The 26999-nt window shown below is 58.9% G+C and overlaps 1 protein-coding gene and 1 non-coding gene across 8 annotated transcripts; one reads left to right on the top strand and one right to left on the bottom strand.

Moving 5' to 3' along the window:
• Positions 1 to 5628: 5628 nt before the first annotated feature.
• On the top strand, positions 5629 to 26547 carry SH3BP1 (SH3 domain binding protein 1). Of its 7 annotated transcripts, none has more exons than XM_059681615.1 (18): positions 5629 to 6028; positions 7168 to 7216; positions 7446 to 7550; positions 8667 to 8743; positions 9044 to 9155; positions 9243 to 9319; positions 9800 to 9944; positions 10320 to 10388; positions 10518 to 10608; positions 11055 to 11200; positions 11883 to 11994; positions 12327 to 12408; positions 12489 to 12569; positions 13661 to 13777; positions 14578 to 14675; positions 15017 to 15170; positions 16369 to 16463; positions 25186 to 26547. In XM_059681615.1, exons 1-18 carry the CDS (start codon positions 5970 to 5972, stop codon positions 25500 to 25502), a joined length of 1986 nt encoding a protein of 661 aa, XP_059537598.1. In that variant the 5' UTR covers positions 5629 to 5969; the 3' UTR covers positions 25503 to 26547. The 7 variants fall into 7 exon arrangements, with proteins under 7 accessions (XP_059537598.1, XP_059537599.1, XP_059537603.1 ...); XM_059681614.1 differs by lacking the exon at positions 25186 to 26547 and adding an exon at positions 18002 to 18776 and having other exon boundaries at positions 5630 to 6028; XM_059681619.1 differs by lacking the exons at positions 5629 to 6028; positions 25186 to 26547 and adding exons at positions 6855 to 6874; positions 18002 to 18776.
• LOC132228930 (U6 spliceosomal RNA) lies at positions 12930 to 13033 on the bottom strand. The gene has a single exon (XR_009451532.1). It is a non-coding gene; the product is annotated as a U6 spliceosomal RNA (small nuclear RNA).
• Positions 26548 to 26999: the final 452 nt, after the last annotated feature.

Here is a 26999-nt window from a genome sequence, read left to right as displayed (position 1 = left end):
TGAGCGGGAGGGGTTAGTACCTCCACGCTGCTCTGCAGGAGAGAGTTCCTGTTCAGTAGTCTGGGGAAGGCTGCCCGCCATTTCTGCTCCTAGCAGACGATGGGAAGCCCTGCTTTAAGCAAGCAGTTTCACTTTGTCTAACCTAGTGTTCCCCAGTCTGAACTTGGCCACGAGCCCCTTCCTTAGATACTATTGAGATGTGCTGGAGGACAGCCAGCCCGCTGGTTTTCAGAGCCCTGCACATCCGACTCCCCAGCTTCTGTGCAGCAACGGAGGGACGCTTGGGCAGGGGGGCGCTCCTGTGGCAGGGACACTGAAGGGCAGAGGGGCAGTCCTCACCTGCCATGCTGCCGAGGGGACAAAAGTGGCACTTCCACTCCTCACCTGCTGGAGCCTTCCAGCATCCCCTGGACATGCCCTCCCAGCTGCCCCCCCCCGCCCCCCTCCTCCTCCCGCCCCCCACCCGGGCAGAGCTCCTGACTTGTGATGTCTCCAAGACAGTCTAGTTGGAAGGTCCTTCCTTCTAAATGAAACAACCCCATTTCCTGCAAGGCCCCGGGGTCCCAGAGGCACCGTCTGGAGCTGAGTCTCCTGCTGGCCCAGGAAGGCTGCGGGCTGCGGGGATGTGTGTGACTGCAGCTGGCGTCGGGGGCTGCTTCCGGTGGGTTCCCTGGCTCGCTGTGTGACTTTGAGCAAGGCCCCTGCTTCTCTGGTCTTTAGGTTCCTTGCTTTAAAATAGTGGTGGGGAACGTCCGGCCTGCGGGCCATATAAGGCCCAAGAAATCGTTTGGTCTGGCCCTGCCAAGGCGTTAGGGGTGAGTTAATTAAGTGTTTGACCAAATATAGCAGGCTCATTTTTAAGTTGATAATTGTGTATGGCCGAGAAAGATGTTATAAATATCCAAATGGCCCCTGGCAGAAAAAACAGGTTCCCCACCCCTGCTTTAAAAGGAAGTGAGAGGGACCCTGTGAGCTGTAAGGACCCTGAAGAGTCTGGGCAAAGCAGACTGCATGCACAAGCAGCCCAACCAATTAGGGCTGGGCTCAGCGGACTGAAGGTTGTGGGTCCGATTCTTGTCAAGGGCATGTACCTCGGTTGCAGGCTCAATCACTGGCCCCAGTTGGGGCACCTGCAAGAGGCATCCAACTGATGTGTCTCTTACATCGCTGTTTCTGTGTCTCCCCCTCCTTCCACTCTAAAAATCAATGGAAAGATATCCTCGATTAACCAAAAAACCCGAATCCCAGACTGTCAGCTTGGGATGACCCAGATGTTATAGGGACAGGGAGATCCCTTCAGTCGTTCAGACCTCCCACCTTCCCTCGTTTGTAGTCTATTCATCCAAATGTCTGTCCGTCCTGCAAGTGCCTCTTGAGTAGCCCCTGTGCCAGGCACTGCCCTGTCCTCAGCTCACAGCCTGGCATGGAACCTGGGAGCCAGGAGCTCAGCATGCCATGCTGAGAGCCGGGAGGGGACGTGAGTTGCCCAGCAAGGCCCGAGTCTGTGAGGGGTTCTGGGGGAGGGGGGTCTGGTCGGAGGAGGGGGACCCTTGGCTTCTGCTCCCTGGAGCAGTCATTCCCCAAGTTCCGTGTGTCAATTCAGACAGAGGCGGGGAGCCCAGCGCAGGAGACCCAGAGCCTTTGGAGTCCGTGGGCTGGAATGGGGGGCACAGGAAGGGAGTGGGCTCTGCCTCTTGAAGGGTGACCCCAGCGCCACCCCAGGAGCAGTGGGGCTTCCCAGACCTGAAGCCACACTTCCACTTCTATTTGTGGGGCTGGAGGCAGCAGCTCGTGTGTTTTTTTTTAGCAACCGCAGCACACTGTGCTCATCCGCTCACGGCAGCCAAGAGAAACAGGCTGCTGCTCGCCCGGGGAACCTGCCCCCAGCCGCTGCGGGCCTCCTGGCCGGGGCACAGGCACACCAGGCAGGTGACGGGCCAGCCCGAGGCCTGGCGCCAAACTAGACCTGCTGCATGCAGCCTCTCCCTCAGTCCTCACAGCTGCCCTGTGAAATGGGAAACAGGCTCGGAATGAATAAAGGCCACACGCTGTCATGTACTTTATTTAGCACATCCTCCAGGGACACTGGTGTCCCCATTTAGGGCCCACACCATGGCCACCTGCCTTCTGAGCCTGCACACCTCTGTCGGCTGCCGTCCTCTGCGGCTGGGGTTAAGGTGCAGGCTCTAGGGCCATCAAGTTGTGCTGGAGGCCTTGTGCCCCAACCCCACCCCAGTGTTTCCTGGGAAGTCCTTTCAGCTGGAGCAGGAGGCAAGGAAGTTTCTGGAGCCCCAGCAATCATACCACATGCCTCACTGCTCTGGGTGGAAGCCTCCACTCAGAGGGCAGCACTGATCTGGCCAAACAAACAATATGTCAAAGTGTCTAAAACGAGAGATTCTTGCTCAGTCCTGCGGCCCCACAGATGACCCCTGCTACCACCACTGCACTGCCCCAGCCACTCGCCATCCTGCCCACATCCTGCTCTAGCTTCACAGCAGACACTTCCCAGGCTGTCACATTTTCTCAGCCTGTACTGAGCCTCTGGACTCAAAGCAGCCACAGGGATTCAGGTGGGGGCAGGGGCCAGCATTTCTGGGTCTCCAGGTGGTCCCTCTAACACAGCAGGAGAGCACATGGGGGCTTTGGCGATCTGGTGTCTGGTCTGCTTTCTAACTTGGTCTCTACCACTTAACCAGCTAGGAACCTTGGAACAAGAACCTCAGTCTGCTCACCTGTAAAATGGGGGCAGTACCACCCTCACTGGAGGATGGGCTAAGTACAGTGGGGCCTTGACTTACGAGTGTCCCGACTAACGAGTTTTTTGAGATACCAGCTGTCTCTCGGCCGATTTTTTGCATTGAGTTGATAGAGTAATTTGAGTTAACGAGCTCGGTCTTGCAACAAATTAAACTCGTAAGTCAAGGCCCCACTGTACATGACAATAAGTGCCATTGTCCCAAAGCAGCAGGACACGTTTAGGGGGCAACTGAGGCAGGAATGGGGGTACAGGGTCTTGGCATTCCTGGCTCTGCAGGCTGAATGAGAAACAGGGCCAGGCACCCGTCCTAAGCACTTTACATATTAACTCTTTCACTCCTCAGCAGGTAGCTGCTGTTGTAAGTCCCACTTTACCAAGGGCATTGAGGCTCAGAGAGGTAAGCCACCTCACCCAAGGTCACCCAGCTAGTGAGAGGCCGAGCCCAGCCGGCTGGCTCCATGCACACCCTTAAGTTCAGTTCTTGCTGTCTGTTGCGCTGGAAATAAGTGTCCATGGATGCAGAATCTTCATCTGTGATTCGAGTCAGCTGTGTTTTCTGAGCACATTGCGGAGGCTTCAGCGTGAGCCAGACAGGACTCGGGTTCCTGGAGAGGAGACCCAGCAAGGTCAACACACCTTTGCAGCCCTCGCTGGTTTGGCTCAGTGGATAGAGCATTGGCCCGAGGACTGCAGGGTCCAGGGTTTGATTCCGGTCAAGGGCACATGCTGTAGTTGCAAGCTGATCCCTGGCCTTGGTCAGGGCACGTGCGAGAGGCAACCAATCTGTGTCTCTCTCACATCGATGTTTCTCTGCCTCTCCCCCTCCCTTCCACTCTCTCTAAAAATCAGTGGCAAATATCCTTAGGTGAGGATTAACAGCAACAAAAACCCTTGCAGGGCAATGTGAAAGGTCCTGTGATTGGAATAGGGGTTGGCTGGCAACCTCAGGTCCCCTTCTGTACCTGCAGTTCTAAAGCTACAACTTCAACACCCACTGATGGAAACTTCTGAGTCCAAAGATCTCTGGTTACAACATCCTTTGAAGGAACAGCCTGTGATCCTTCAACTTTTGGGGCTTCCAACCTTTTGTGATGCAACATCCAAGTGTGCTTGAACTTAAATATACCCTAAAATGTACCCCTCGCCTAGCCAAAAGGCACGGCACCCCACCCAGGCTGCACAGAGAAGAGCCAAGTGCCGTTCCTGTGGAGACTGGATGGGAGGGAAGCCTGGTGCTCACGTGGCCTGATTATACACGGCTCGGGGTGTTTCCCAGCAGCTGCTGCTACAGTCCCCATGGACTGGCTCCCCAGGCTGGAGCTGGGGCTCAGGCCTGGGCAAGTCTAGGAGGGACAGCAGCAGAAGCCAGGCCTTCTCCTCAGGGACCCCAGTGTGGTCCCGGCTGCAGATGGGGCTGAAACAGGGTGGGGACACCAGGTAGCCTGCAGATCTCCCAGATGGCAGGACGGTGGTAACCTGGTGTCAAGCTGTTGGCTCGGGAGTGTTCCGTTTCCCAGTTCTGCACACAGTAGGTTGTGCCGCTGCAGAGAGAGGGAAAACAGCCACCACCAAGTTCTGGGTTCTGGCCAGTGAGGAAGGTGGAGAGGACAGGACTAGAACCCAGACATTGCAACCCAGCCCCACATTTTAAGAAGCCAGGTCTACACTGGACTCGCGTCTCCCTTCGTGAAGGCATTCTCCAAGCCCTGCTCCCTTTCCAGAATCCCCTCCAGGGGCTTCCAGTTGGGGCAAGGCAGGTGACATCTCCTCATCCTGGCCTGAGCCTTGGATCCAGGGGCCTCCAGCTTCTCCCACTCAGATGGGAGCCTCTGGTTCAAGCAGCAACAGCTGAGGGTTTCCTTCTCCGTGTCCCACCCCCCCCCCCCCAGGCTTGCCTGGCTGTCCCTCTGAGGAGTGGAGAGGCAGCCAGAGTCCAGCAAGTGCCCACTGGGAGCCAGGCCCCGTGCTGGGCACTGAGATGCCTGAGGCTGAGGTCCTGCCCTGGAGAAGTGCCCAGTCTGCCTACTCACACAAGTAGGTGCTCAAGTAATCCTCAAACTGAACTGAAACTCCAGCAGATCAAAGTGCAAGGTTCTCCCCTATGCCTATCCCCCCCCCTCCCCCCAGCTCCTGATGTCTAGGTGGGCCCACTGTTTCCCAAAGGCTCTCATCTTGTGTTAACTAGCAGGTAGCTATGGGGCACCTACTGTGTGCCCAACTGTTTCGTGTGCAGAACCAGATATACTAGTAACTGCTACTGTGTTTGGAGGGGCAGAGCAGCACCCATATCACTGCCCGTACCAGAGAGGAGGGCAGATGGAGGAAAACTGTTGGTGGCAAGCACTCTGGGAGTGTTGGCTGTGGCTGGAGGGGCACACATCCCCTTTAAAGGGGTGAGGGGAGCAGGAGCATGGATGCTGGAGGAGCGGGCTGAGGTATCTTGTGTTGTCAGACTGGGCCAGGACAGCTGGCTCATCAGGCCACCAGAGACATCAAGGCCAGAGTTCCAGGGACTTATCCAAGGGCACGCAGCAGCCGGAGGACGCCAGCCGATTGCCCAGCAGGGAAGCATCTCTGGCGGTCTGATGGGGGAAGGAGCAGTCAGGGCCACAGACCCTGGGGGAGGGGAGGGGACTGAGTCCTGGCTGGTGGGAGGTCCTGGGGGGGGGGGGGGGGGGGGAGTCCAGGGCAGCATCCTTGGGCAGGTCCAGCCACACCAGAGGTCAGAGAGGCCTCGTCTCCTAAGCATGGAACCCTTTTTCCCTTTGAGTGGGGTGCAAAGGTTATTCATACCCGGGGCGGGCGGGCCGGTGGGTGGGGCAGGAACCTGGGGCGGGCGCGGTGGCAGGAGCCGGCTTACCTGCTTCCCGCCACGGGACTGGGTGAGGCGGCCGAGGCGGAGCCGCGCACACACCTGTGGACGGGGCGCACGGCCGACCGACACTCTCCGGGACGGCCAGGGGCCGCGGGGAGCCCGGCGGACGGGGCGAGCGAGAACCCAAACTTGCAGAGAGGAGTGACCTGGGGGCCGAGGGCGGAGCCGCGAGCGGGGAGGCGGGCGCGAGCGGAGCGGGAGCGCGCTGGCCCAGGAAGCGCAGAGCGCCGCCCACCCCGCCCGGCGAGAGCGCTGCGGGCACAGGCAGCTGGGCCGGGGGCTGCCGGCCCTCGACCCCCGCGGTGACCCCGCCGCCGCCAGCCCGCCCCCAAGATGATGAAGCGGCAGCTGCATCGCATGCGGCAGCTGGCCCACACGGGCAGTCTGGGACGGTGAGTGTGCGCCCTGTCCCCTCCTGCCCCGCGCTCACCCCCGCTGGACCCGAGGGAAGGGGGAGGAGCGGGGGAGGCAGCTGGACCTGTGCTGACCAGAGCCCTGCCACCCCCTCCCCTCTGAACGTCACCCCACCTCCCAGCTAGAGCAAGAGGGAAAGGCGCTGGCTTTTGAGGGAAGGGGCACCCCCCATTAGAGAGGGGTGCAGGGAGGATCGGAGATGCTGAGTCTCTCCTCTGCCTCCATGGGCCTCAGAGTGAACGCGCCTCCCTGGTCTCACTTGTCCCCTCTGAGCAATGGGGACAGCCGTCTCTGGCTGTCTGGTGGGGGAGGGGCGGTCAGGGCCCCAGACCTTGGGGGAGGGGAGGAGACGGCCCTGGCTGGTGGGAAGAGCCTGTTCCTGTCCCGCCATGTGCCCCACTCCCCCAGCGGGAGGCCCGCTTCTCTGTCCTGCTTCTGCTTTCCCAGCCTCAGGTGGAAACGGCGCCCGGCCGCCCTGTTCCCACCCCAGCCCCCGAGCTGGTGGAGTGGTGGCCGGAAGTTTGGGGAGCTCCCCTGGCCTGTCTTCTCTCCTCTTCCCCCCCGCATTGGGTGTTTCCCATCTCTGGGCCCAGGGGAGGGGACGGGGTGCCCAGAGACCTGGTTCTAGTCTCACACAACCCGGATGCCTGTGTGGGCCTGGGCAGCCAGGCCACCTTGTGCTGGGCCTGTGTCCCCATGTGTCCCGGGCAGGGGCCCAGGGCCTGCCCACTACTACAGTCCAGAGTCCTGTGTGACTGACAGCCCAAGAGCCCGAGCCCACACACTTCCCGTTCTTGGGGCCAGCCCAGGCCTCCTCTCCTCAGGTCAGCAGAAGAGAGAGGCTGGGCTCTGGGTGGCTCCCCCAGTCTCCCCTTTGGTTTCATCCGCCCTCTCTCGGGACTCAGCCCTGGGCGGAGGAGGAAAAGCCATGTATCCTATTGCTATCCCCATGGAATGTGCTCTGACTGGGATAAGGCAGGCGGGCCACCCAGGGCGGGCCCCAACTGGGAGGGGTGCTGGAAGCACCTGGGGTTCAGGTGCTCTGTTGGGGGGGCAGGGGGGTCCTAATCTGGGCCAGCTCAGCAGAAGCTCTCCCCCCACCCCCACCCTCCATCAGCACCCCGGAGACGGAGACTGCCGAGTTCCTGGGTGAGGACCTCCAGCAGGTACATGCCTGGGCCAGCTGCGGGTGGCAAGGCAGGTCCATGCAGGCTGTCACCAGAGGGCCGGGCAGGGACGCCAGTTGGGGGCCTCGGTTGAGTCATTCCCCAGGCTGTGGGCCGTAGGGTCCCCAGGAGGAGGGAAGAGGAAAGGGGATCCTGCTCTGGGAAAGAACAGGGCAGTGGGGAGGGGGGCAATAACCGCCCAGGATCCATAACCCCGTGCCCCTCCCAGGTGGAGCAGCGGCTGGAGCCAGCCAAGCGAGCAGCCCACAATGTCCACAAGCGACTGCAGGCCTGTCTGCAGGGCCAGAGCGGGTCGGATATGGACAAGCGGGTGGTGAGTGGGGGTCCCAGGGAGGAGGGGCCTAGCTAAGACACCTCTGTCCAATGGGGGAGTGATGTCGGGCTGGGGTCTCCCTGCCGGTCTGAGCCTCTGGCCCCAAGGGGGTGAAGACTGCTCTTTCCCAAGGCCCCTGGGACCCCCACTCATGAGGCCCTCCGTCTGCCCCATCCCTTCTTGACCCCTCCCCCCTCTGCACCAATCCCCTGAGCCAGAGCCAGATTTCTGGCTGCACCTGAACTCCTTGTCCAATCAGCCCTTAGAATGGAGCAGGCCCTCTCAACTGGGGCAATCTGTGAGGGCTTCTTGAAGGAAGTGGCATTTGAGCTGGATTTTGAGCGATACTCAGTGGTATTCGTCAGCAGCAGCATTTATGGACTGGTCACTGTTAGTGTGTTGCTAAGATGTGTCAGTGCAATGCCTTGCTCAATGCTGACAATGGAAGGAGGAGGCTGCTAATTAAAGCTCTGGTGCAGATGAGGAAATGGAGACTTACAGGGGTAAAGAGGCTCACGCAAGGCCACCCAAGCCAGTAAGTGGCCAAACTAAGATTTGAACCCTGACCCTCGTGACCAAAGCTGGTGCTGCCTGTAACTCCAGGTGGGAATGGCTCAGGCATGTTTTGGAATCAGTCAACAATGAGTGTAGCCAGAGCTCTGGGGAAAGGGGAGCCATAGGAGTGTGGAGGGTTTGCGTGTCACGGTGGCCGTAGCAGCCACCTGTGCCCGGGGCGGGGGAGAGCCACTTGGAGGCCTGTTTCCAGCTCCTCCACGCTCCCTCCAACTGTGTGACCTTGGCAGGCCCGTGGCCTCTGTTCTTAGTTTTCTAGTCCGTAATGGAATTTGGTCCCTCCCTCCACCCCTTCAAGTGGCTTCTGGGAATGGGATAGGAGCTCTTTCCATGGCCCCAAGGAGAGGTCACCCCACCATGCCTTGTCATCACCCTGCTTCCACTCTCACCTGTGACTGTGGCCCTCCTGGGTTCCCTCCTCCCACCTCCAAGCCCAGTGCCTCGGTGGGGTTCTGCCCCCCAGGGACACTCTGAGAGGGTGAAGGGAGGCCCAGTGGGCGGCACAGACACTCATGCTCACAGCCGCCCTGCCCCTCCCTGCAGAAGAAGCTTCCCCTCATGGCTCTGTCCACCACGATGGCCGAGAGCTTCAAGGAGCTGGACCCTGACTCCAGCATGGGGTGAGCACGGACTGTCCTCATCTCTCACCTGGAGAGGCCAGGGAGGGGTCTGGGCTGGGAGGGGGTCCGGGGCAGGGAGGGCAGCCACAGTGGAAGGATGACTAGGTAGGGGGAGTGTCTGGGCTGAGGACAGAGTCCAGGTCAGGGAGGGCAGCCGGGCCTGGGAGGGTGTTGGGCTGAAGGATGAAGGAGAGATCGAAGGGGCAGGAGGCGATGGGGAGGAAGGAAGCCCCACGTAGTCTTTCTAGATTGGGGAGAGGGGCTGTGGGAGCCTGGACCCACTGGGCGCTGTGTCCACAGGAAGGCCTTGGAGATGAGCTGTGCCATTCAGAACCAGCTGGCTCGCATCCTGGCCGAGTTTGAGATGACCTTGGAGAGGGATGTCCTGCAGCCACTCAGCAGGCTGAGTGAGGTGACCCCTACCCCTGCCCGCAGCTTCCCCAGCCTCCAGCTCCCACCTCCCCAGCCCACTCATCCCCCCCCCCCATGCCTGCCCTAGGAGGAGCTGCCAGCCATCCTCAAGCACAAGAAAAGCCTGCAGAAGCTGGTGTCCGACTGGAATACCCTCAAGAGCAGGTGGGAGCCACGTCTGGGCGGGGCCCATGCCTAGGTCGGCCCAGAGAGGTGGCCACAGGGCTGGAGGCCCTTCCCATAATAGAGGACAACGCAGGGCCCCTGGGTGCGGAGTGTGTACTGGTGTGCACGCCTGGTCCTAGGAACACATATGTGAGGGCACATGTAAGGGTGTCTCTGTGCATGTGTGTGTGCACGTGCTTATGCCAGCTGCAGTGACCCCAAAGCCCGAGATAGTCATAAACAATCCCAGGGGATCCCCGGATGGCAGGAGGGCCCAACCTTCTACTCCGGAGTCGGATGGTTGTGACCACCAAGCCTACCACCAGGTGGCGCCCCCGAGCACTCATGGCCCAGGCCCAGTGGAGCTCTGGGATTTGCACCTATAAATCCCAAAATCCTGTGGTCACGCACATGAAAGGGACACTTGACCCTGGACATGCGATGGGGACAGTGACCACTCCACCTTGGGATCATCCCCAGGCTCAGCCAGGCAGCTAAGAACTCAGGCAGCGGTCAGGGCCTGGGTGGAGGCCCAGGCAGTTACGGCCACACCACCACGGCCAACAAGGTGGAGACGCTGAAGGAGGAGGAGGAGGAGCTGAAGAGGAAGGTGGAGCAGTGCAAGGTGAGGGGGCACTTGCGGTTCCCTGGATGGGTGGGGGTGGCGGGTGGGCACTGTCCTCATTTCATAGATGAGGAAAGAGCGGGGGCTCACCCAGGTCTTGGTGTATTTGCTGAGTGAGTGAGTGAATGGTGCCTGGCACAGGCACTGTGCTGAGGGTATGGGGACTCAGGTGAGGACTGGACGCTGCAAAACCCTCAGGAGTTCAAAGAGTTTCCCGTGGGCTGTCCCCAATGCAAACCTTGGCAGAGAGCGGAGAGCGGAGAGCTGGCTGGGACCCTCCGCGCACAGCTGGAGCAAATTACTAGCCCCCCGAGCCTCACCGCACCCCTGGGCCCCAGCCTCACTGACAGAAGCCCTCTCCCCTCTGTCTCCAAGGACGAGTACTTGGCTGACCTGTACCACTTTGCCACCAAGGAGGACTCCTATGCCAACTACTTCATAAACGTGAGTCCAGACTGGGCTCCAGCCACCCAGAGCCAGAGGCCACCGAGGCCCCCTGGGAGCCAGTGGGAGGGAAGGGGCTACTCTGGTGGAGGTAGGCTCCGCTTCCCTCACTCCCCGCTGTTCCCACAGCTCATGGAGATTCAGGCCGATTACCATCGCAAGTCTCTGAGCTCGCTGGACACAGCCCTGGCCGAGCTGAAGGAGAACCACAGCCAAGCAGGTGAGGACTAGACAGCCCCGACCCCACACCCCTGACCCCCACGGGCTCAGGCATGTTAAGAAGCTTGCACTCTATCCCTGAAAGGCAGTAGGGAGCCACAGATGGTTCTTAGCAGGGGAGGGCGCGATTAGATTTGTGGTGGAGAGATTGCTGCATGGAGGGTGGAGGGTGGGGTGGGGTGGGGTGGGGTGGGGTGGGGTGGGGTGGTGCAGGACTGGAGCCAGGAGACCTGTTAAGAGGCAGAAGGGAAGTGATGGCGCCTGGACTGGTTGGAAGCAGTGGAAGTGGGCAGATTCGAGAGATGTGTGGGATGGTTTCAGGGTGGGTGGCTGGGTGGGAGGTGGCACCGTTAGCCGAAGCAGCAGTCACTTAAGGATGTCTGGGGGTGCTCCTGGCTGCCTGTGAGTGGAAGGACCCTGGGCCGCTGATCCGTCTTGTCCCTGCAGAGCCCTCCCCTTCGATGACGGCCGCCCCCTTCTCCGGGGTGTATGGGGTGTCACTGGGAGCTCACCTGCAAGAGCTGGGCCGCGACATCGCCCTGCCCATCGAGGCCTGCGTCCTGATGCTGCTCTCTGAGGGCGTGAAGGAAGAGGTGGGACCCACTGGGGCAGGTGGGGTGGAGCAACGGGGCCACATCCTGTCCCAAACCTCCCCCCGCTGCTGCTGTGCCCGTCATCTGCCCTTAGAGCAGGTCCTGGGAGAAGGCATGGCCTCCTGTTGCTGACGTGGTACCACCCGCTTGGTGATGCCCATGTGGTCCAGGCTGTAAGCCTTTTGCACCAGGAACTAATGATCCCAGTAACCCTTGGAAGGAGGCCTCAGTGGCTCCATTTTACAAGGGGAGGCGGCGATCAAGAGGTAGACGTGCCCAGCAGCACATGAGCAGGTGGCAGTGAAGTCATGGCTGCACCTGCCCACATCCGTCCTTTGCACCTCAGTGCTGCTAGTCCATCAGCTCTTTTCCCGAGGACAGACCCGTAGGAGGTGGAACTACTCAAAGGCAGGCTTCCACACATCCTGTGGGGCCTCCTTTCTCCCTTCCTACCCTAACCAGACGCCTGTCTCCCCACGACTTGCCCCAGCCCCTCCCAGCCTCCCCCTTGCTCAGAATCCAAGGACCCTGATGTCCACTCTGCCTGCCAGACCAGTGGGGACACAGGGCCGGGGAGGGCCAGCCACCTTCCCCAAGCCATGAGTGACGCTGGGCCTTCCAGCCAGGGTGTCCTGTCCCACCCACCCCTCCGTGACCCTACGTGGTCCCTCCCATGCCCCAGGGCCTCTTCCGTCTCGCCGCTGGGGCCTCGGTGCTGAAGCGCCTCAAGCAGACGATGGCCTCGGACCCCCGCAACCTGCAGGAGTTCTGCTCTGACCCCCACGCCGTAGCAGGTACCTGCTCCAAGGGTGGGCCCCTTCCCCACATCCCTTCACCACAGCTGCCTGAAATGATCCCTTGATAGTTTGCTTTAAGGCCTGATAATCTGCCCAGAAAACATAGGGGTCCTGAAAGCGGGGTTTGTGGTGAACCCCCTGAAGTGTATGTACGCTTTTCTGAGAACTAGATCACCTGCCTTCATCATTTTCTCTAAACGGCCCAAGAAGTGATAGACCTACACATGTTAGTATGAACAAGGACCAGGGCCCCTCACAGATGGAGAGAGCTGGGTACTGGGGTGAAGGTGGAGCCCTGGCCTGCCTCTGAGCTCACACCACCACTTCAGGTGCCCTCAAGTCCTATCTGCGGGAGCTGCCCGAGCCTCTGATGACCTTTGACCTCTATGACGACTGGATGAAGGCAGCCAGGTGAGGTGGGGGGTTGTGGGGAGAGGAGGTTGTAGAGGTGCCACCCTGGGCTGTCTCACCTGGGTTGTTCCCCTCCCCAGCCTGAAGGAGCCCAGAGCCCGGCTGGAGGCCCTCCAGGAGGTGTGCAGCCGCCTGCCCCAGGAGAACTTCAGTAACCTCAGGTGAGCCCAAGCCCACCCCGGTCCTCAAAGCCAGGCCCTGCGGGACTCTGGGGCCTGGGTTTGAGTCCTACCTCCTTGTTCTAAGCCAGCGGTTCTCAACCTGTGGGTCGCGACCCCTTTGGCGGTCCAACGACCCTTTCCCAGGGGTCGCCTAAGACCATCCTGCATATCAGATATTTACATGACGATTCATCACAGTAGCAACATTACAGTGATGAAGTAGCAACGAAAACAATTTTATGGTTGGGTCACAACATGAGGAACTGTATTTAAAGGGCCAGAAGGTTGAGAACCACTGTATTTCTGAAAACACAGCTTAAATGTACTAGTCATATTTTTATTCTTCTATTATTTTTTGTCTTAAATATGGAACACTTCACGAATGTGCGTGTCATCCTTGCGCGGGGGCCATGCTAACCTCTGTGCTGTTCCAGTTTTAGCATATGTGCTGGGGAAGCAAGCGCGGTGCTAGTCAGATTTTTTAAGATTATATATATGTTTTTAATTGATTTCAGAGAGGGAGAGGGAGAGAGGGACAGAGACATCAATGACGAGAATCACTGATCAGCTGCCTCCTCCACGCCCCCTACTGGGGATTGAGCTCCCAACTTGGGCCTGTGCCCTGGCCAGGAATCAAACCGCTGGGGTCTCAAGCAGACTCTGGCCTCGGACCCCCGCAGCCCTCCTGACCCGTCGGTTGACACCCAGTCACTGAGCAGCACCAGCCGGGCTGTACTAACCATCTTTTTAATACTAGACACTGAACTAAACACATACCTTGAAGCCACACCACCTGGCTTCAAATCCACCTCTGTGGCTGTGTGGCCCTGAGCAGACAAATTGGCCTCTCGGTGCCTGGGCTAGAGAATGCATAGCAACCCCATAGATGCTCACCTTAGCTCAGCGCCTGACACGTAGGTGGCGCGCAGTAGGTCAGCTAATTTAACTATCAGAAATTTCTAACCGGCCTGTGTGCTGCCCAGGCCACACTTTGGCAGCCCCAGGCTGGGAAAGGCTCCGTCTCGGGGACGTTGATGGGTGTTGGCAGCCCCTGCCCCGCCCGGGCCCCAGCCCATCTCCTGTCCCCCCAGGTACCTGATGAAGTTCCTGGCACGTCTGGCCGAGGATCAGGAGGTGAACAAGATGACTCCCAGCAACATCGCCATCGTCCTGGGGCCCAACCTGCTGTGGCCCCCAGAGAGAGAAGGGTGAGCGGCCGTGGTAGAGGCGAGGTGGCAGCCCCCACCCCACGACCTGCTGCTGGCCTTTCTCCTGGGCCTCGGCTTCCTCCTCCTTGGAATGGGTTGAGCAGCTCCTATTCTCAAGGCTCCACGAAGAGCAGCCCACAGGGCCTTGGAGATAGCATTCTGGGTAACGGCAGCAATGGTGTGCTGGCGAGGCTGGGAGCCTGAGGTTTGGCTCTAGCCCGCCTCCACCTTCCCGAGACGGGCCTTAGTAAGACCCTCTCTCGACCTCCATTTCCTCATCTGTAAATTAGAAATTACACAAAGCCCGAGGACTCTGGCTGTGGGAATTCAGTGGGTAATGAGTGGAGGAATGCTGTATGGACTGTAAAGTGCTCTTGTATGTGAGAGGTCATGACTATCACCTGGCCAGACGCGTTGAAGTTGATGTCTGCAGACCGGAGCAGGCCTCAGCTTTCAGGGTCTCCGCCAGCCCCCGCCTCCACCTGCGCAGCCAGTGCCAGGGCCGTGGAGGGCAAAGGGTGCCGTTCATTTGCTGGATGCAGCTCCTTGGTCGAGGCTGCCTCGATCCAAGAAGTGGGGAAAGCCGCCGGGACCGACTGGCGATGCCCGTCGTGTGTGAAGGACGGGAGTTCGGTGTGTGAGCGACATGTTTGCGTCCACAGTGTCTGTGAGCTTTTGGGAACAGGGACCGGATGTGACGGATTGGTCCTGTGCTCCCAGCGGCCAGCACGGGCCAGACAGAGTGGGGGCCACTGAGACTTTGCTAAGTGGTGACTCACTTTCACCCCCTTTTGTCCCAGGGACCAGGCCCAGCTGGATGCAGCCTCAGTGTCGTCCATCCAGGTGGTGGGCGTGGTGGAAGCTCTGATACAAAACGCCGACACCCTCTTCCCTGGAGGTGAAGCCCCTGGCTGTGTGCCTGTGCCCCTCCGTGCCCTCTGTGCCCAGCTCGGTGCCCTCCAGGCCAGCTTCTGTCCTGGCAACCCCATGCACTCCCCACGAGGCCTGGGGGAAGTTGCTTCTCCACGCTGAGCCTCAGTTTCTCATCTGTAAAATGGGGGTGATCCCGCCTGCTTCCTGGTGCTATGAGGCTCCTGTGGGAGTAGGAAGGCGAATCGTGGTCCAGACAATTTCTGGGAATAGGGAAAGCGGCCCCGGCACTGGCTGCATGGGGGGGGGGCCAGCGAGCGGGGGCTGGAGGAGACCCTGAAAGCTAAGGCCTGCTCCTTCTGTCTGCAGACATCAACTTCAACGTGTCCGGCCTGTTCCCAGCCCCCACCCCCCAGGACAAGGTCAGCGATAGGCCCGCCTCTGAGGAGCTTCCAGCCATTGCCGTGCCGGCCCCGGCCCCGGCCCCGGCTCCTACCCTGGCCCCAGTGCCTCCCAAGGAAAGGTAAGGACTCACAGGTATGAACGGCCCCTGTCCCAAGGCACCAACACGACTTCCAGCAGCGTTTTAGGAAATGCCATTGTTGTATTTTTATCCCAAATACCTGGTTTCCCGGTTTGGAGTGGGTGGGGGGAGGCTCTGCGATAATATTCCTCTCGGCCTCTGACACGTTTCCTCGTTCGTTGTATGGCTATTTACTGAGCACCTACTATGTGCCAGGCACTGTTTCAGGCCACGAGGATGTAGGGACTAGAGAGCTGGTCACTGTGGAATGTGCAAGCACCTTCCCGCCTTCCCTCTGATCCCTGAAATCTGAAAGGCCCGTGTGCCACACTGCCTCCCTGCCAAGCAGGGATCGTGCGGCTGTCGGACTGCTGGGCCCAAACCGTGAGTTTCCTCCCACGCGTGAGCAAGACAGACAAAGCTGCCCTTAGAGCTTGTGCTCCAGGGGCAGAGAGAGAATCAGCAAGTGTACCCGGAAAGGTCAACAAGGTCAGGCAGGGCTGCGTGCTGCACCCAGAACAGCAGGAGAGGGGACCTGGGGGGGGGAGGGGTTGCTGCAGCCCCGGGCTCAGGAGAGGCCTCCTGAGGGGGAGCCGACTGAGCAGAGACCTGGAGGCAGGCAGGAGACCTCCCTCTGTTCTCGTCCACTCTCTGGCTTCCAGTGGCCAGAACATCCGAAAGATCAAAAAGAGGCCCAGCTGGCGTGGCTCAGCCATTGAGCCTAACGATGAACCAGGAGGTCACGATGTGATTCCCCATCAGGGCACATGCCCAGGTCGCAGGCTCAATCCCCAGTGTGGGGCGTGCAGGAGGCAGCCGGTCAATGACTCTCATCATTGATGTTTGATCTCTCCCTCTCCCTCTTCCTTCCTCTTTGAAATCAACAAAAATGTATATTTTTTAAAAAGTACCACAAGGAGGCTGAGAGCCGAAGTGGAGGGGAGGCCCTGCTTCCTCCCGCGCTCCTGGCCCCATAGGGGACCACGGACACTGCGCTGAGTCGCACAGCAGCCAGGGGCTCTGGATGCAAACCCTGCCCGACGCCAGAGGCGTCGGGGGCAGGGGCAGCCTGGGGACGGGCCCCAGACCCAGCCACGGGTGGACCCACACTCGGCCCGCGGGCTGGGAGTCTTCCTGAGATTCCAGGAGAAGCTGGGAAATGGCCAAGCCTGCGCCTGACCCTCCTCTTCCCTCACAGGACAGAGTCCGAGGTTCCCCCCAGACCGGCCTCCCCCAAGGTCAGCAGGAGCCCCCCGGAGGCAGCAGCCCCAGCGGAGGACATGGCTCGGAGGAGTGAGTTGGCCGTGGGAGGAGCAGGGTCAGAGGGTGGCCAGGGGTGGGCAGTCCAGACCGTCCCCTGTTTTCAGGCATCGAGGGGAGGCCAGGAGGCCAGGGGGCTCAGAGCCAGTCTGTTGCCTAGCACACCGGGTTCAGAATCCAGCTCGGTGACCTTGAGCAAATGACTCCAGCTCCCTGCGCCTCCGTGGACAATAACTGTCCCTACCTTGTAGGGCTGTTTGGAGAATTAAATTCTGCTGCCTGGTTCATGCAGTAAACACCCCATAAAGGTCAGCCATCGTGAGCATGGGGGCAGCGGGGTCCTGCAGAAGCCCAGAGTCACAGGGTGAAGAGGGAGAACAGTTTAGGCGCAGTGAGAGGGAGTGCGGGTGTGGGAGGAGACCTGGGCCTCCTTCTGAGCCCTCTGGGACACGCACCTGTTGAGTTGGCTGAAAGCCCGACAGGTGAGGTTCAGGTGCAGAGTCGGGTGAGGCCCTGCCCAGCCCAGGAGGTTCTAGAGTTTTCCACGGGGGTACAGTGTAGAGCCGGGAGTAGGTGGAGCAGCTGCAGAGCCTCTAGACCAGCAGGAGCGGCGGGTCACACAGGAACCTCCCTGCAGGAGGCGGGCGTCTAGCCACCTTTCCTGGAGGCGGGGCAATGAGACATTTCCTCACTGGAGCACAAGCCAAAGGACTGTCAGCATCACCTGAGCTGGCCCTCACGTCAGCCTAGGACAGTGGTCGGCAAACTGCGGCTCGCGAGCCACATGCGGCCCTTTGGCCCCTTGAGTGTGGCTCTTCCTAAGCCTTAGGAGTCCCCTAATTAAGTTAATAACAATGTACCTACGTATATAGTTTAAGTTTAAAAAATGTGGCTCTCAAAAGAAATTTCAATCGTACTGTTGATATTTGGCTCTGTTGACTAATGAGTTTGCCGACCACTGGCCTAGGGGGTTGAAGAATCATCCCATCTTCCGGATGAGACAACTGAGGCCCCAAGGGCAAGTGATTTGTGCAAACCCCTCAGTGGGTGGAGGCAGAGCTAGGACCAGAGTCCAGACCTCCTGGCTGCCGTGGGACGTCAGACCCGCGCAGTGGGGTCTGTGCGCTGGGGCGGGTCCTTCTGGTGGCTTCTGAGAGGAAGTGAGCAAGACCCAAGTGTCCGGGGACAGGCAGCATTTCCTTCTGCGACAGGATGGTGCGGAACACCTGCTCTGTGCCCGGCACTGTGCCCGGCAGCCACGCATCCGATGGCCGCACTTAGTGTACGTTCTAGTGGGAGAGGAGAGCAATAGTCAAGTAAATAAAAAACAGGCAAGATCATTTAAGAGTAAAAAGCTCTGTGAAGAAAATAGAACTGGGAAATGGGACGGGTCGGGGGCAGTTCTCTAGCTGAAGGAGTGAAGGGACTCGTAGAGAGGCTTGTGATGAGGAGCCGCATGCAGTGTTCCCGCAGAAGGAGCAGCAGACGCCAAGGCCCTGAGGTGGGATTGAGCTGGGGGGCTTTGCCACAGGCCATACGGACACCTCACTGCCCCTTTCCTTCCTCCACAGCCAAACGCCCAGCACCAGCCCGGCCCACGATGCCACCGCCCCAGGTCTCCAGCACCCGCTCCTCCCCTCCAGCCCCATCCCTGTCCCCTGCCTCTGGCAGTCCTGTGATCCCCCGGGCTCTGCCTCGCCGTCTGGTTGGCAGCAGCCTCCGGGCCCCCACAGTGCCACCCCCACTGCCCCCCATGCCCCCCCAGCCTGTCCGGCGCCAGAGCCGGCGTTCACCAGCCTCCCCTAGCCAGACCTCCCCAGGTCCAGCCTCCCCCAGCCCGGTCTCTCTGAGCATGCCTGCCCAGGTGGACCTGGGGGAGGCCACAGAGGATGCGGGGGGCCCTGAGGCTGTAGACGGCACCCCCACTCCCACAGCTGTGCCCCCTCAGCCTCGGCCCAGGAGTCTTGCCTCAGAGACCGACTGAACGGGTGGCTCCTCCCCAAGAGCCCTCAGTGTCCCCTCCCTTCCAACCTGTCCTCCCAGGACACAGCCCTCACCCCTCCCGAGAGGTGGGGGCCTCCAGCCTTTGCCTACAAGTGCCTCGGTGCCCGCTGGGTCGGCCCCCACGGCAAGGAGGGCTCAGGACAGCCCTCCACTTCCAGTCCTTTTCCTCTTGGATCCACCTTGGGCTTGGGCTCAGCCCACCCCCCACTCTCTGGCAAGGTCCCAGGGGAGCCACCAGGAGGAAGGAGAGCTTGCCTGCTCCTACTAGGACTTTGATTTTTTTCTCTTGACAACATATTTTTTTGTAAGGCAGGTAAATAAATTATTTTGGACAAAACTGGAGCAGCTGCCCAAAAGATAGCTTTATTTTCTGTACTCGAAATAAAGAAGCCACTTTCATAAAGGGGAAATTTAGCTATTCTTTGCCTCCTTTCCTTCTTCCTGTCTGAAAGGATAATGGCTGGAGCTTTTCAGCACTTACTCTGGGCTGCACACTGCTTTTCTGTGCATGGTTTCCATTTAACCCTCTCCCTGGACAGTAAATCCCATGACCTCTTACAGGTGAAGAGACAGGCTGAGAACATGACCTGCCGAGGTCACACGCTGCGTGAGGCATGGACCTGGGATTAGGACCCAGGTCTGACTGATTCCAGAGCCTGGACCTGCCCCTCCCATCCCCGGCAGTGGACTTAATTTCTCAGTGTTCTGGTTTCCTCGTCTGGGAGACCGGTGACGGCTTCCACCTCAGAAGTGTTGTCTTGGTGACTAAATGAGACACGCCTGCAAAGGCCTGAGCACCGCCCTCCCACTTGATGCCGGGGCCCCCGGATCTGCGGTGCTCCCAGGGAAGGTGGAGAGGTTCCCCCAGGAGCAGGGATGGATCTGTCTGCAAACCTTCCCAGAGGCTGCCCTGCCAGACCTGGGCGAGGTCCCTGACACAGCCCCAGCTCCTGGGAACAGACAGGCAGAACTGATGACTAGAATCAAGTGCCATGACACTGGAAGCCCACACTGGCCTAATTAGGCACAAGCCATTAACCGGACTGGTGTGTGTCTGGAGGGTGGAGGTCACGGAAAGCTTCCTAGAGGAAGTGATATATCCAAGGGGAGTCTTTCCAGGGCTGACCAGGTGGGAAAGTCAGGGAAGAACATTCCAAGCCATGGAGACACCTGTGCACCTGTGACAAAGGCCAGGACACTGGGGAACAGGAAATATCGTCTTAGGTTATAGGATGTGACTCTTCCCAGGTCTTTGGAGCACCCGTTGCTCCTGGAGGGGAAACGGGTCTTCAGAGCCTTCTCAGACATCCCTCCCCAAGGGGGGCTGGGTCACCCCATCACTGCCCTGGGCCTGGCCACTGCTGCTCTGGCTCCTTCCCCTCCATGGAGTGCTTGGTGACAGCCTGCCTCTAGCCCAGAGCCTCTTCACCCTTCACAGTAGAATCCTTGATAATTAAAACAAAAACCAAAAATGCCAGGCTACCCCCCAAACAATTAAAGCAGACTCTCTGGGCTCCTACCACGTATTGGTATTTTTAAAAAGCATTTGTCAAAAGTCATCAAACTTTACACATAAGAACTATACATCTTACTGTAGGTAAATTATATCTAAAAATAATAAGTGCTCCCGGCGACTCTACAGTATAGCCAGCCTAGAGAATCACTGGTGTAGGCCAAGGGCCCCAGCGCTCAAGAAGACACCAGGCGTCTCTCTCCCCATCCTACCCACCCGCTCAGACCTGGCGCATCCCCAGTTCAGAGGGCAAGGAGATTTGACCAAAGATATCATCTGCTTTAGCATCTGTTTTCCTCTTAGCAACCCGCTCTCCTAAGCTTCTGATTGGCTGAGGGGCGCAGGGCTTATTCGCGCCACATTTTCTACTTCTAACTCGTTATTGGCCAAGAGGAGCGTCAGTCTCCCACCCCTTGGTGCCCTTCTCTCCAAGCTCTGTCTGCTCGCGGCCTCGCTCCTTAACTTTCGCCTCTATTGGCCGCGGGCCAGGCCGTAACCCCACCCCCTGGCCCATCCTGCGCGCCTATTGGCAGGTGCGAGGGGCTAGCGGGATGCGGGCGAGCGCACCGTGCCCGCGGAGAGGAAGCGGCGCGGCGCGGGCGTGCGGGCAGCCAGCTGGCTGCATGGCGCGCTGCGAGCAGCTGTGCGGCCCGGCCCTGCGCGACGTGCTGGGCCGGGCGCAGGGGGTCCTGTTCGACTGCGACGGGGTGCTCTGGAACGGCGAGCGCGTTGTGCCGGGCGCCCCGGAGCTGGTGGAGCGGCTGGCGCGGGCCGGCAAGGCGGCGCTGTTCGTGAGCAACAACAGCCGGCGCGCGCGGCCGGAGCTGGCCCTCCGCTTCGCGCGCCTCGGCTTTGGGGGGCTGCACGCCGAGCAGCTCTTCAGCTCCGCGCTGTGCGCTGCGCGCTTGCTGTGCCAGCGCCTGGACGCGCCTGGCTCAGTGTTCGTGCTGGGTGGCGAGGGGCTGCGCTCCGAGCTGCGCGCTGCGGGGCTGCGCTTGGCCGGGGACCCCGCCGAAGACCCAGGCGCGGCCCCGCGCGTACGTGCCGTGCTCGTGGGCTACGACGAGCACTTTTCCTTCGCCAAGCTGCGCGAGGCGTGCGCGCACCTGCGCGACCCCGACTGTCTGCTCGTGGCCACCGATCGCGACCCGTGGCACCCGCTCAGCGACGGCAGCCGGACTCCTGGTGAGCGAGAGGGTGGGTGGACGACCTGGGCTTTCACCTCCCTGCCTGCAGGTGAGGGTCGGGGAGGGGACGTCTCCAGGTGACAGGCAGGGGACTGGAGGATTGCTAGCGCAGCTACAAGCCAGAAAGAGCCCAGGGTGCTTTCGTGTCAAGGTCTGGTCCTTCTTGCAGCTGCCACACGGTGAGGGGCAGCAGTGGTGTCCTCGTTTGACAGATACGGAGTCCACGTACCCCTACTCCCAGCCCTATCCTTCCTGAACCAGCCCCAAGGAATCCTATCATTTTGTCTCACCCGCGATTGGGGTGAGGTCAGAGATTTGAGGACAAAACCTGGAAGGATCGTCTTGCTGTGGGAGAGTTGGGACACCATATCCAGGGGCAGGTGTGCAGGAGCACAGGAGGTGGTTGGAGTTTGACCTGAGTCCAGCTCCAGTCCAGGGCTCTGTAATCTTTTCGGTTACATAACCGCAGGTCGTCTCTCCTGGCTGTGAAATGGGAATGCTAACCATGCCAGTTTCACCGGAGTGAAGATTGATCTGTGCGCATAGGTGCTCAGATGTTGGAAGTTGTATCCAGAGCTGTCATGCCACAGCATCTCCGTATCTGTTCTTATTTACTTTCCAAATTATTCTGGAGACGGGGGTTATTGTCCCATTTCTCAGTTAAAGGAACTGAGGCTCAGAGACCGGGAGTGAGCTGCCCAGGAGTTCAGGGAACTAGAACTTGGATCTTGTGGCCACCCAGCACCCACCCCCTCCATCCAAGGCGCTCTTCACTGCTGTCATCTGGGTGTTCAGACCGGCAGAGGAGGCCGGAGCAGGCGAGGGGTCCTGCATCTTGGAAGGTTCCAGTTAGGTAAGAGCGGATGGTAGCGGAGGCTAACTGATAGTAGTGAGTATGTGGACAAGTCAGTACCCCAGTCAGTCAGTAGGCTGAGGGCAGGGACAGCTCTCCCATCACCTCCTCCTTGCTGGTGACTGACCCTGGCAGTTGTTGGTACCAAATCCTGGCGGGGCAAGGGTGGTACTCATGGAGGGTGTGTGTAAGATGGGGTGGCAGGGAGGGCCTGGAGCTTAGGGGTCTGGGAAGGCTTCCTAGAGGAGACATCTTGCAGAACAGGGCGGCGCTAGGGGAGGAAACATGGACTAGGGCCTGGGCCGTGGCAGAACCAGTTCCAAGCTGGGGATCTGTAGTTCTAGACCTCCCTGTCTTTGTTGCACACCTACTTGCTGCATGGCCACGTCAGCCTCAGTTTTCCCATAAATCCAAGGTGAGCCGCCCCCTGCCCCGCCCCAATAGCTCCCACCAGCCCTAGGCCATGCTATGAAAAGTGAACCTCTCCCCGGAGGCCTGAAAGCTCAGGTTAAGGCTGTGGGTTAAGAGGCCCCCAGGACTCAGGAAAGGTGGCGTGGAAGAGACCAGGCCCTCCTGTGCCTGCCACTTCCGTCTCAACACCCACTTGGCCGTGCCTTGCTGGTCATTCTCACAGCCTAGAGGGGGAGGCAGAGGCTTAACAAAGACGAGAAATACAGCGCTGCGGTCACGTTTGCACACTGAGTGATGCAGCTTTGAGACAGTCGTATGTAAATATTAATGAAGGCCTCTGTTATGCATAAAATCTGAAATAATGCCCATCTCTCACCTCCATTCTTCCTCCCCCTGCAGGTCTCCTTGTAACCATGTGGCAGCCACTCCAGCTGCCAAATAGAAATGCCTGCTGTTTTAGGAATACGTCACCACCAAAACATGTGACAGTCTTGGATTATAGGATGTTGAGAGAAGAGGATCATGGTGGTCTGAGGACAGAATTACGTTCATAGACTCCCCAGCTAGGAAGCCCGCTCCCCCAGGGTAGGGCTCTTCGTTGTGTCCACGGCTCCGTCCCAGTGCCTAGCACAGTGCCTGGTGTGTAGTTGGGCTCAGTAAGTATTAGCTGAGTGGATGAAATGGGAGCTGGGGGCCAAGGGTGATCAGCTCTGTCCTGGTAGGAAAGGAAGAAGCCGGCCGCTGAGAACTTTCTTGAGCCGAGAGAAATAGTTTGGGGTGACCCAGCTGAGCCGTTCCCATCCTAGAAGGAATCTCTCACCCAGGGGGCAAATGGCTTTTCTTCCCTACCCACTTCTTATGAAAACAAGTAGGCGAGTTCTAAGTCAGATGTCAGGGAGCACCTCCCAGTGTGCCCAGTCCTGTGACACAGGGGAAGTTCCTCCTCGTCTGGGGCCACTTGATCCTTCTGAGCCTTTGGCTTCACTGTGAGAAGGGAGGTAGGAGGCCAGAGCCTTGGGGTCAGACCAACTGATAATGTGTAGTAAATTGGGGCACCCTGATTTTTTTTTTTTTTTCTTTTCAGAGAGGAAGGGAGAGGGAGGGAGAGAGAGAAACATCAAAGATGAGAGAGAATCATTGATCGGCTGCCTCCTGGGGATTGAGCCTGACCAGAATCGAACCTGGGACCCTTCAGTCCACAGGCCAATGCTCTATCCACTGAGCCAATTCGGCTAGGGCTGCAGCACCCTGATTTATACCACTTGCCAGTGTCCATGGGGTGAATACTCCCACCATGGCAGATTTTCAAGCTACCAATGTGAAGTCACTGAACATGGAATTGGGAAGATGTGTGCACACCATTACATCGTATTTCCATTGGTACAGCTATAAGTCATGTTAGGAGCACAGATAATGGTAAAATCATTAGGAGGTGATGAGTTTTGAGAATTGCCTTTGTTTCAAACATATTCATTTTATTGTAACTTTATATAAGTGGACTTTAGACAATGGCTTTGTTTAACCGCCAGCTGACAGAATTCCTGAAAATGAAACATTCGGGACTCCCAAATGTGTAGACGCTGGGCCAACACATGCGTACCCACCTGAATGCAATTTATCTGCCACTTGTTAAGCTGTGCAACCCTGGACCAGTTACCTAACATCACTGAACATCAGCTTTCTCATCTGTAAAATGGGCTTCCGTGAGCACCAGCCCAGCCCCAGCACTTTAAAATGCGCTTAGTAAATTGTAATTACTGTCGTCGTCATCCTCATTTGTTCAGGGACATCAGTGTGAAGGCAGAACATTCTGGCACAAAGATGTGCCTGTGGGACGGGCACAGTGGACGCATTGTGCGGGGCAGATGGCCAGGAGCGGGGCTGTCCTTTTCTAAACAGTCCCCCTGTTGTTAAACACTTGGGCGTGGCCCACAGTTTGGGGTATTCTAGTTACTGTGGCCACAGACATCGTCAGGCATGTAGCTTTTTGTCTCCAGCCTGAATTCTCTTCTTGTGACCGCTGTCCCGGCGGAGGCTGACTGGGTCAGAGGTGCGAGCGGTTCTGTGCCCTGCTGTGTTCCAAAAGGGCTGCGCCAGTTTCCCATGCCAGGAGCGCACATTCCTGTCGCCATAACCACAACGCTGTCTGGGAAGTGCTGTTCCATTTCCAGAGCACTTGCCCCGTGAGCCTGCGTTAGCGCCTCTTTGAAGGTAGGCCTTCCTTGGGTCTTCCTTTTCCGGCAGGTCCAAGGGAGCTCTGAGAGGCGCACGGCTTGCCCGAAGGCACACAGCTGCCAGGGTAAAACGGTGAGCCTCTGTTTACGTGCAGTGGCTCGTTCGCTCCTTAAAATACCCCCAGGAGATTAGTGCCATATTAGGGAAGGGGGAAACTGAGGCACAGGTGAGACAGCCTGCCTGAGAAAGGTGGAGATGAGTCTGAATTCTGGTTGCAGAGCCTGGCCTCTTCACCACTGCACTAAGATTGGAAGCAGGCCTTTTGACTCCAGTGCCTAATTTTTTTCAAAAATTCATTTTAGAAAGAGAGAAACGTCCATTTGTCCCACTAATGTGTGCCTTCATTGGTTGATTCTTGTACATGCCCTGACCAGAAATCGAACCTGCAACCTTAGCGGATCGGGACAACACTCTAACCAACTGAGCACCTCACCAGGGCTCCAGTGCCCAATTGTACCCCCATGCCAAGCGGCCTCCCTGCCGATTCCGGTTTCAGGGCCTGGATTCCTTCCCAGGAGCCTCCCCACACTGACCGAGTCCGTCTCCTTGCAGGCACTGGGAGCCTGGCTGCTGCAGTGGAGACCGCCTCGGGACGCCAGGCCCTGGTGGTGGGCAAGCCCAGCCCCTACATGTTCGAGTGCATCACGGAGCACTTCAGCCTGGACCCTGCCCGCATGCTCATGGTGGGCGACCGCCTGGAGACCGACATCCTCTTCGGCCACCGCTGTGGCATGACCACCGTGCTCACGCTCACGGGCGTCTCTCGCCTGGAGGACGCCCAGGCTTACCTGGCGGCCAGCAAGCATGACCTGGTGCCCCATTACTATGTGGAGAGCATCGCAGACTTAATGGATGGGCTGGAGGACTGAGCCCACCTGACCTGTAACCGCAGCCCCACCCCTGCCCCACCCTGATCCCATAGATGGAGGTGACGGGCCAGGAGCTGCATTAATTGCCACTGGCTCTCCGGCCCCAGTTTCCACACCCTGGTAGGGCTGGGACCCAGGGAAGGTTTTAGGACCCTTGTACCCCCAGGGGTGGCTGAGCACACTTGGCTGCTGCCCTTGCCGCACTGGTTTGCCCTGGCATGACCCAGCCAAGGTGGCCTTATTTCCTGTGACTTCCCCTTGTTGAAATCTGGGCCCTGATGGCCACTGAAGATTTCCCCCAACCCTGAGCTCTTAACTTCCTCACCTCTCCCTGGGGCCTCCAGAGCTCTACCTGCTCCCCATGTCCTGGCCTTGGGTTCCTGTTGACCAATCAGAGGTCTAGGGAACCACAAACCGTATTGTCCCAAGCCCTGAATGGACCAATCAGAAGGCTAAGTCATAGTGATTCGTTGATGTTGGGTTCTGAGTAGACCAGTTGGGAGCCCAGGTAACAATGACCCTTTGATGTTCTGGAGCCTGACTGGACCAATCAGAAGGCTAAATGATAACGGCCCTCTCACGTCCTAGACCCTGGGTAGACCAGTAGTGCAGGTAATAATGACCCATTGGTCTTTTAGGTCCTGGATAGAGCAGACGTCAGAGACGGTGGTCTCTTGACCATCTTGGTCTGACTGGATGAGGCAGGGGTCCAGGTTTCTGTCGATATAAGGTCCACATACTAAAGACACCCCCCCGCCATCAAGACTGCTAACCAGGGGCCACTCAGTGGCTCTGCGGGCTTCTGTAGCCCAGAGCCCGCCCTCCCCTGATCACGGTCCAGTGTTAATGGTGGCCACAACTCGAGTGGGGACGCCTGTGTCCCTCCCTGTGCCGTCAGTGTTTGCTGTGCCACTTCTCCCCTGTGCCCGCCTGTTATTTATTTATTATCATGTGCTGGTGGGGGTGGGGGCTGGGCCTTCCCTGCCATCTCCACCCCTGATGTGACTAGTCCTCCCGGACTTAATAAAGTGCGAGTGGGAGTGTCTCTGTGTGTTCATGTCTGTCCGAGGTGGGCCGGGAGGCAGAGCCCCTGGCTGAGCCCCATCTCCCCAAAACGCCCCCACGGCCTTCCCCGGGCGAAGGGGGCCGTCCCAGCTCCAGCGTGTTCTCTGCCTAGTGCCTAAGCTGTGGGGCTCAGCCCTCGCTGTGTCCTTACGTAGGAATTTGTTTCAGTCCCTCAGAAACCCAGCAAGCTTGTATCACGCGTCCCCTCTTAGGAAGGTCTTGGGGGTGAAGGTTGGAAATGCGATGCTAACTTTCACAAGAGCGCACATCTAGAAAGGAGATCAGCTGAGGCAGCGTTTGAATTTGTGGCTGACTCCAGAAGGCTGCAGCCCCCTCTTGGTAGAGACTGAGGGTCCCCACCCTCTGGGTGCTAGGGTGAGATACTGGGGCACCCCCCTTCGGGCATCGGGGTGCTGCTGTGCCTGTGCCCTG

Source organism: Myotis daubentonii, chromosome 2 (genome assembly GCF_963259705.1).
Source record: "Myotis daubentonii chromosome 2, mMyoDau2.1, whole genome shotgun sequence".
NCBI classification, from domain to species: domain Eukaryota; kingdom Metazoa; phylum Chordata; class Mammalia; order Chiroptera; family Vespertilionidae; genus Myotis; species Myotis daubentonii.
This window is presented reverse-complemented; position numbering and strand designations above follow the sequence as displayed.

Bases quoted from the DNA above. Each gene is read 5' to 3' on its own strand.
- SH3BP1 (XM_059681614.1), top strand. From the start codon at position 5,970: ATGATGAAGCGGCAGCTGCATCGCATGCGGCAGCTGGCCCACACGGGC. The intron at 8,744-9,043 runs GTGAGCACGGAC...CTGTGTCCACAG, and splicing joins GACCCTGACTCCAGCATGGG to GAAGGCCTTGGAGATGAGCT. The intron at 11,201-11,882 runs GTGGGACCCACT...CCCATGCCCCAG, and splicing joins CTGAGGGCGTGAAGGAAGAG to GGCCTCTTCCGTCTCGCCGC.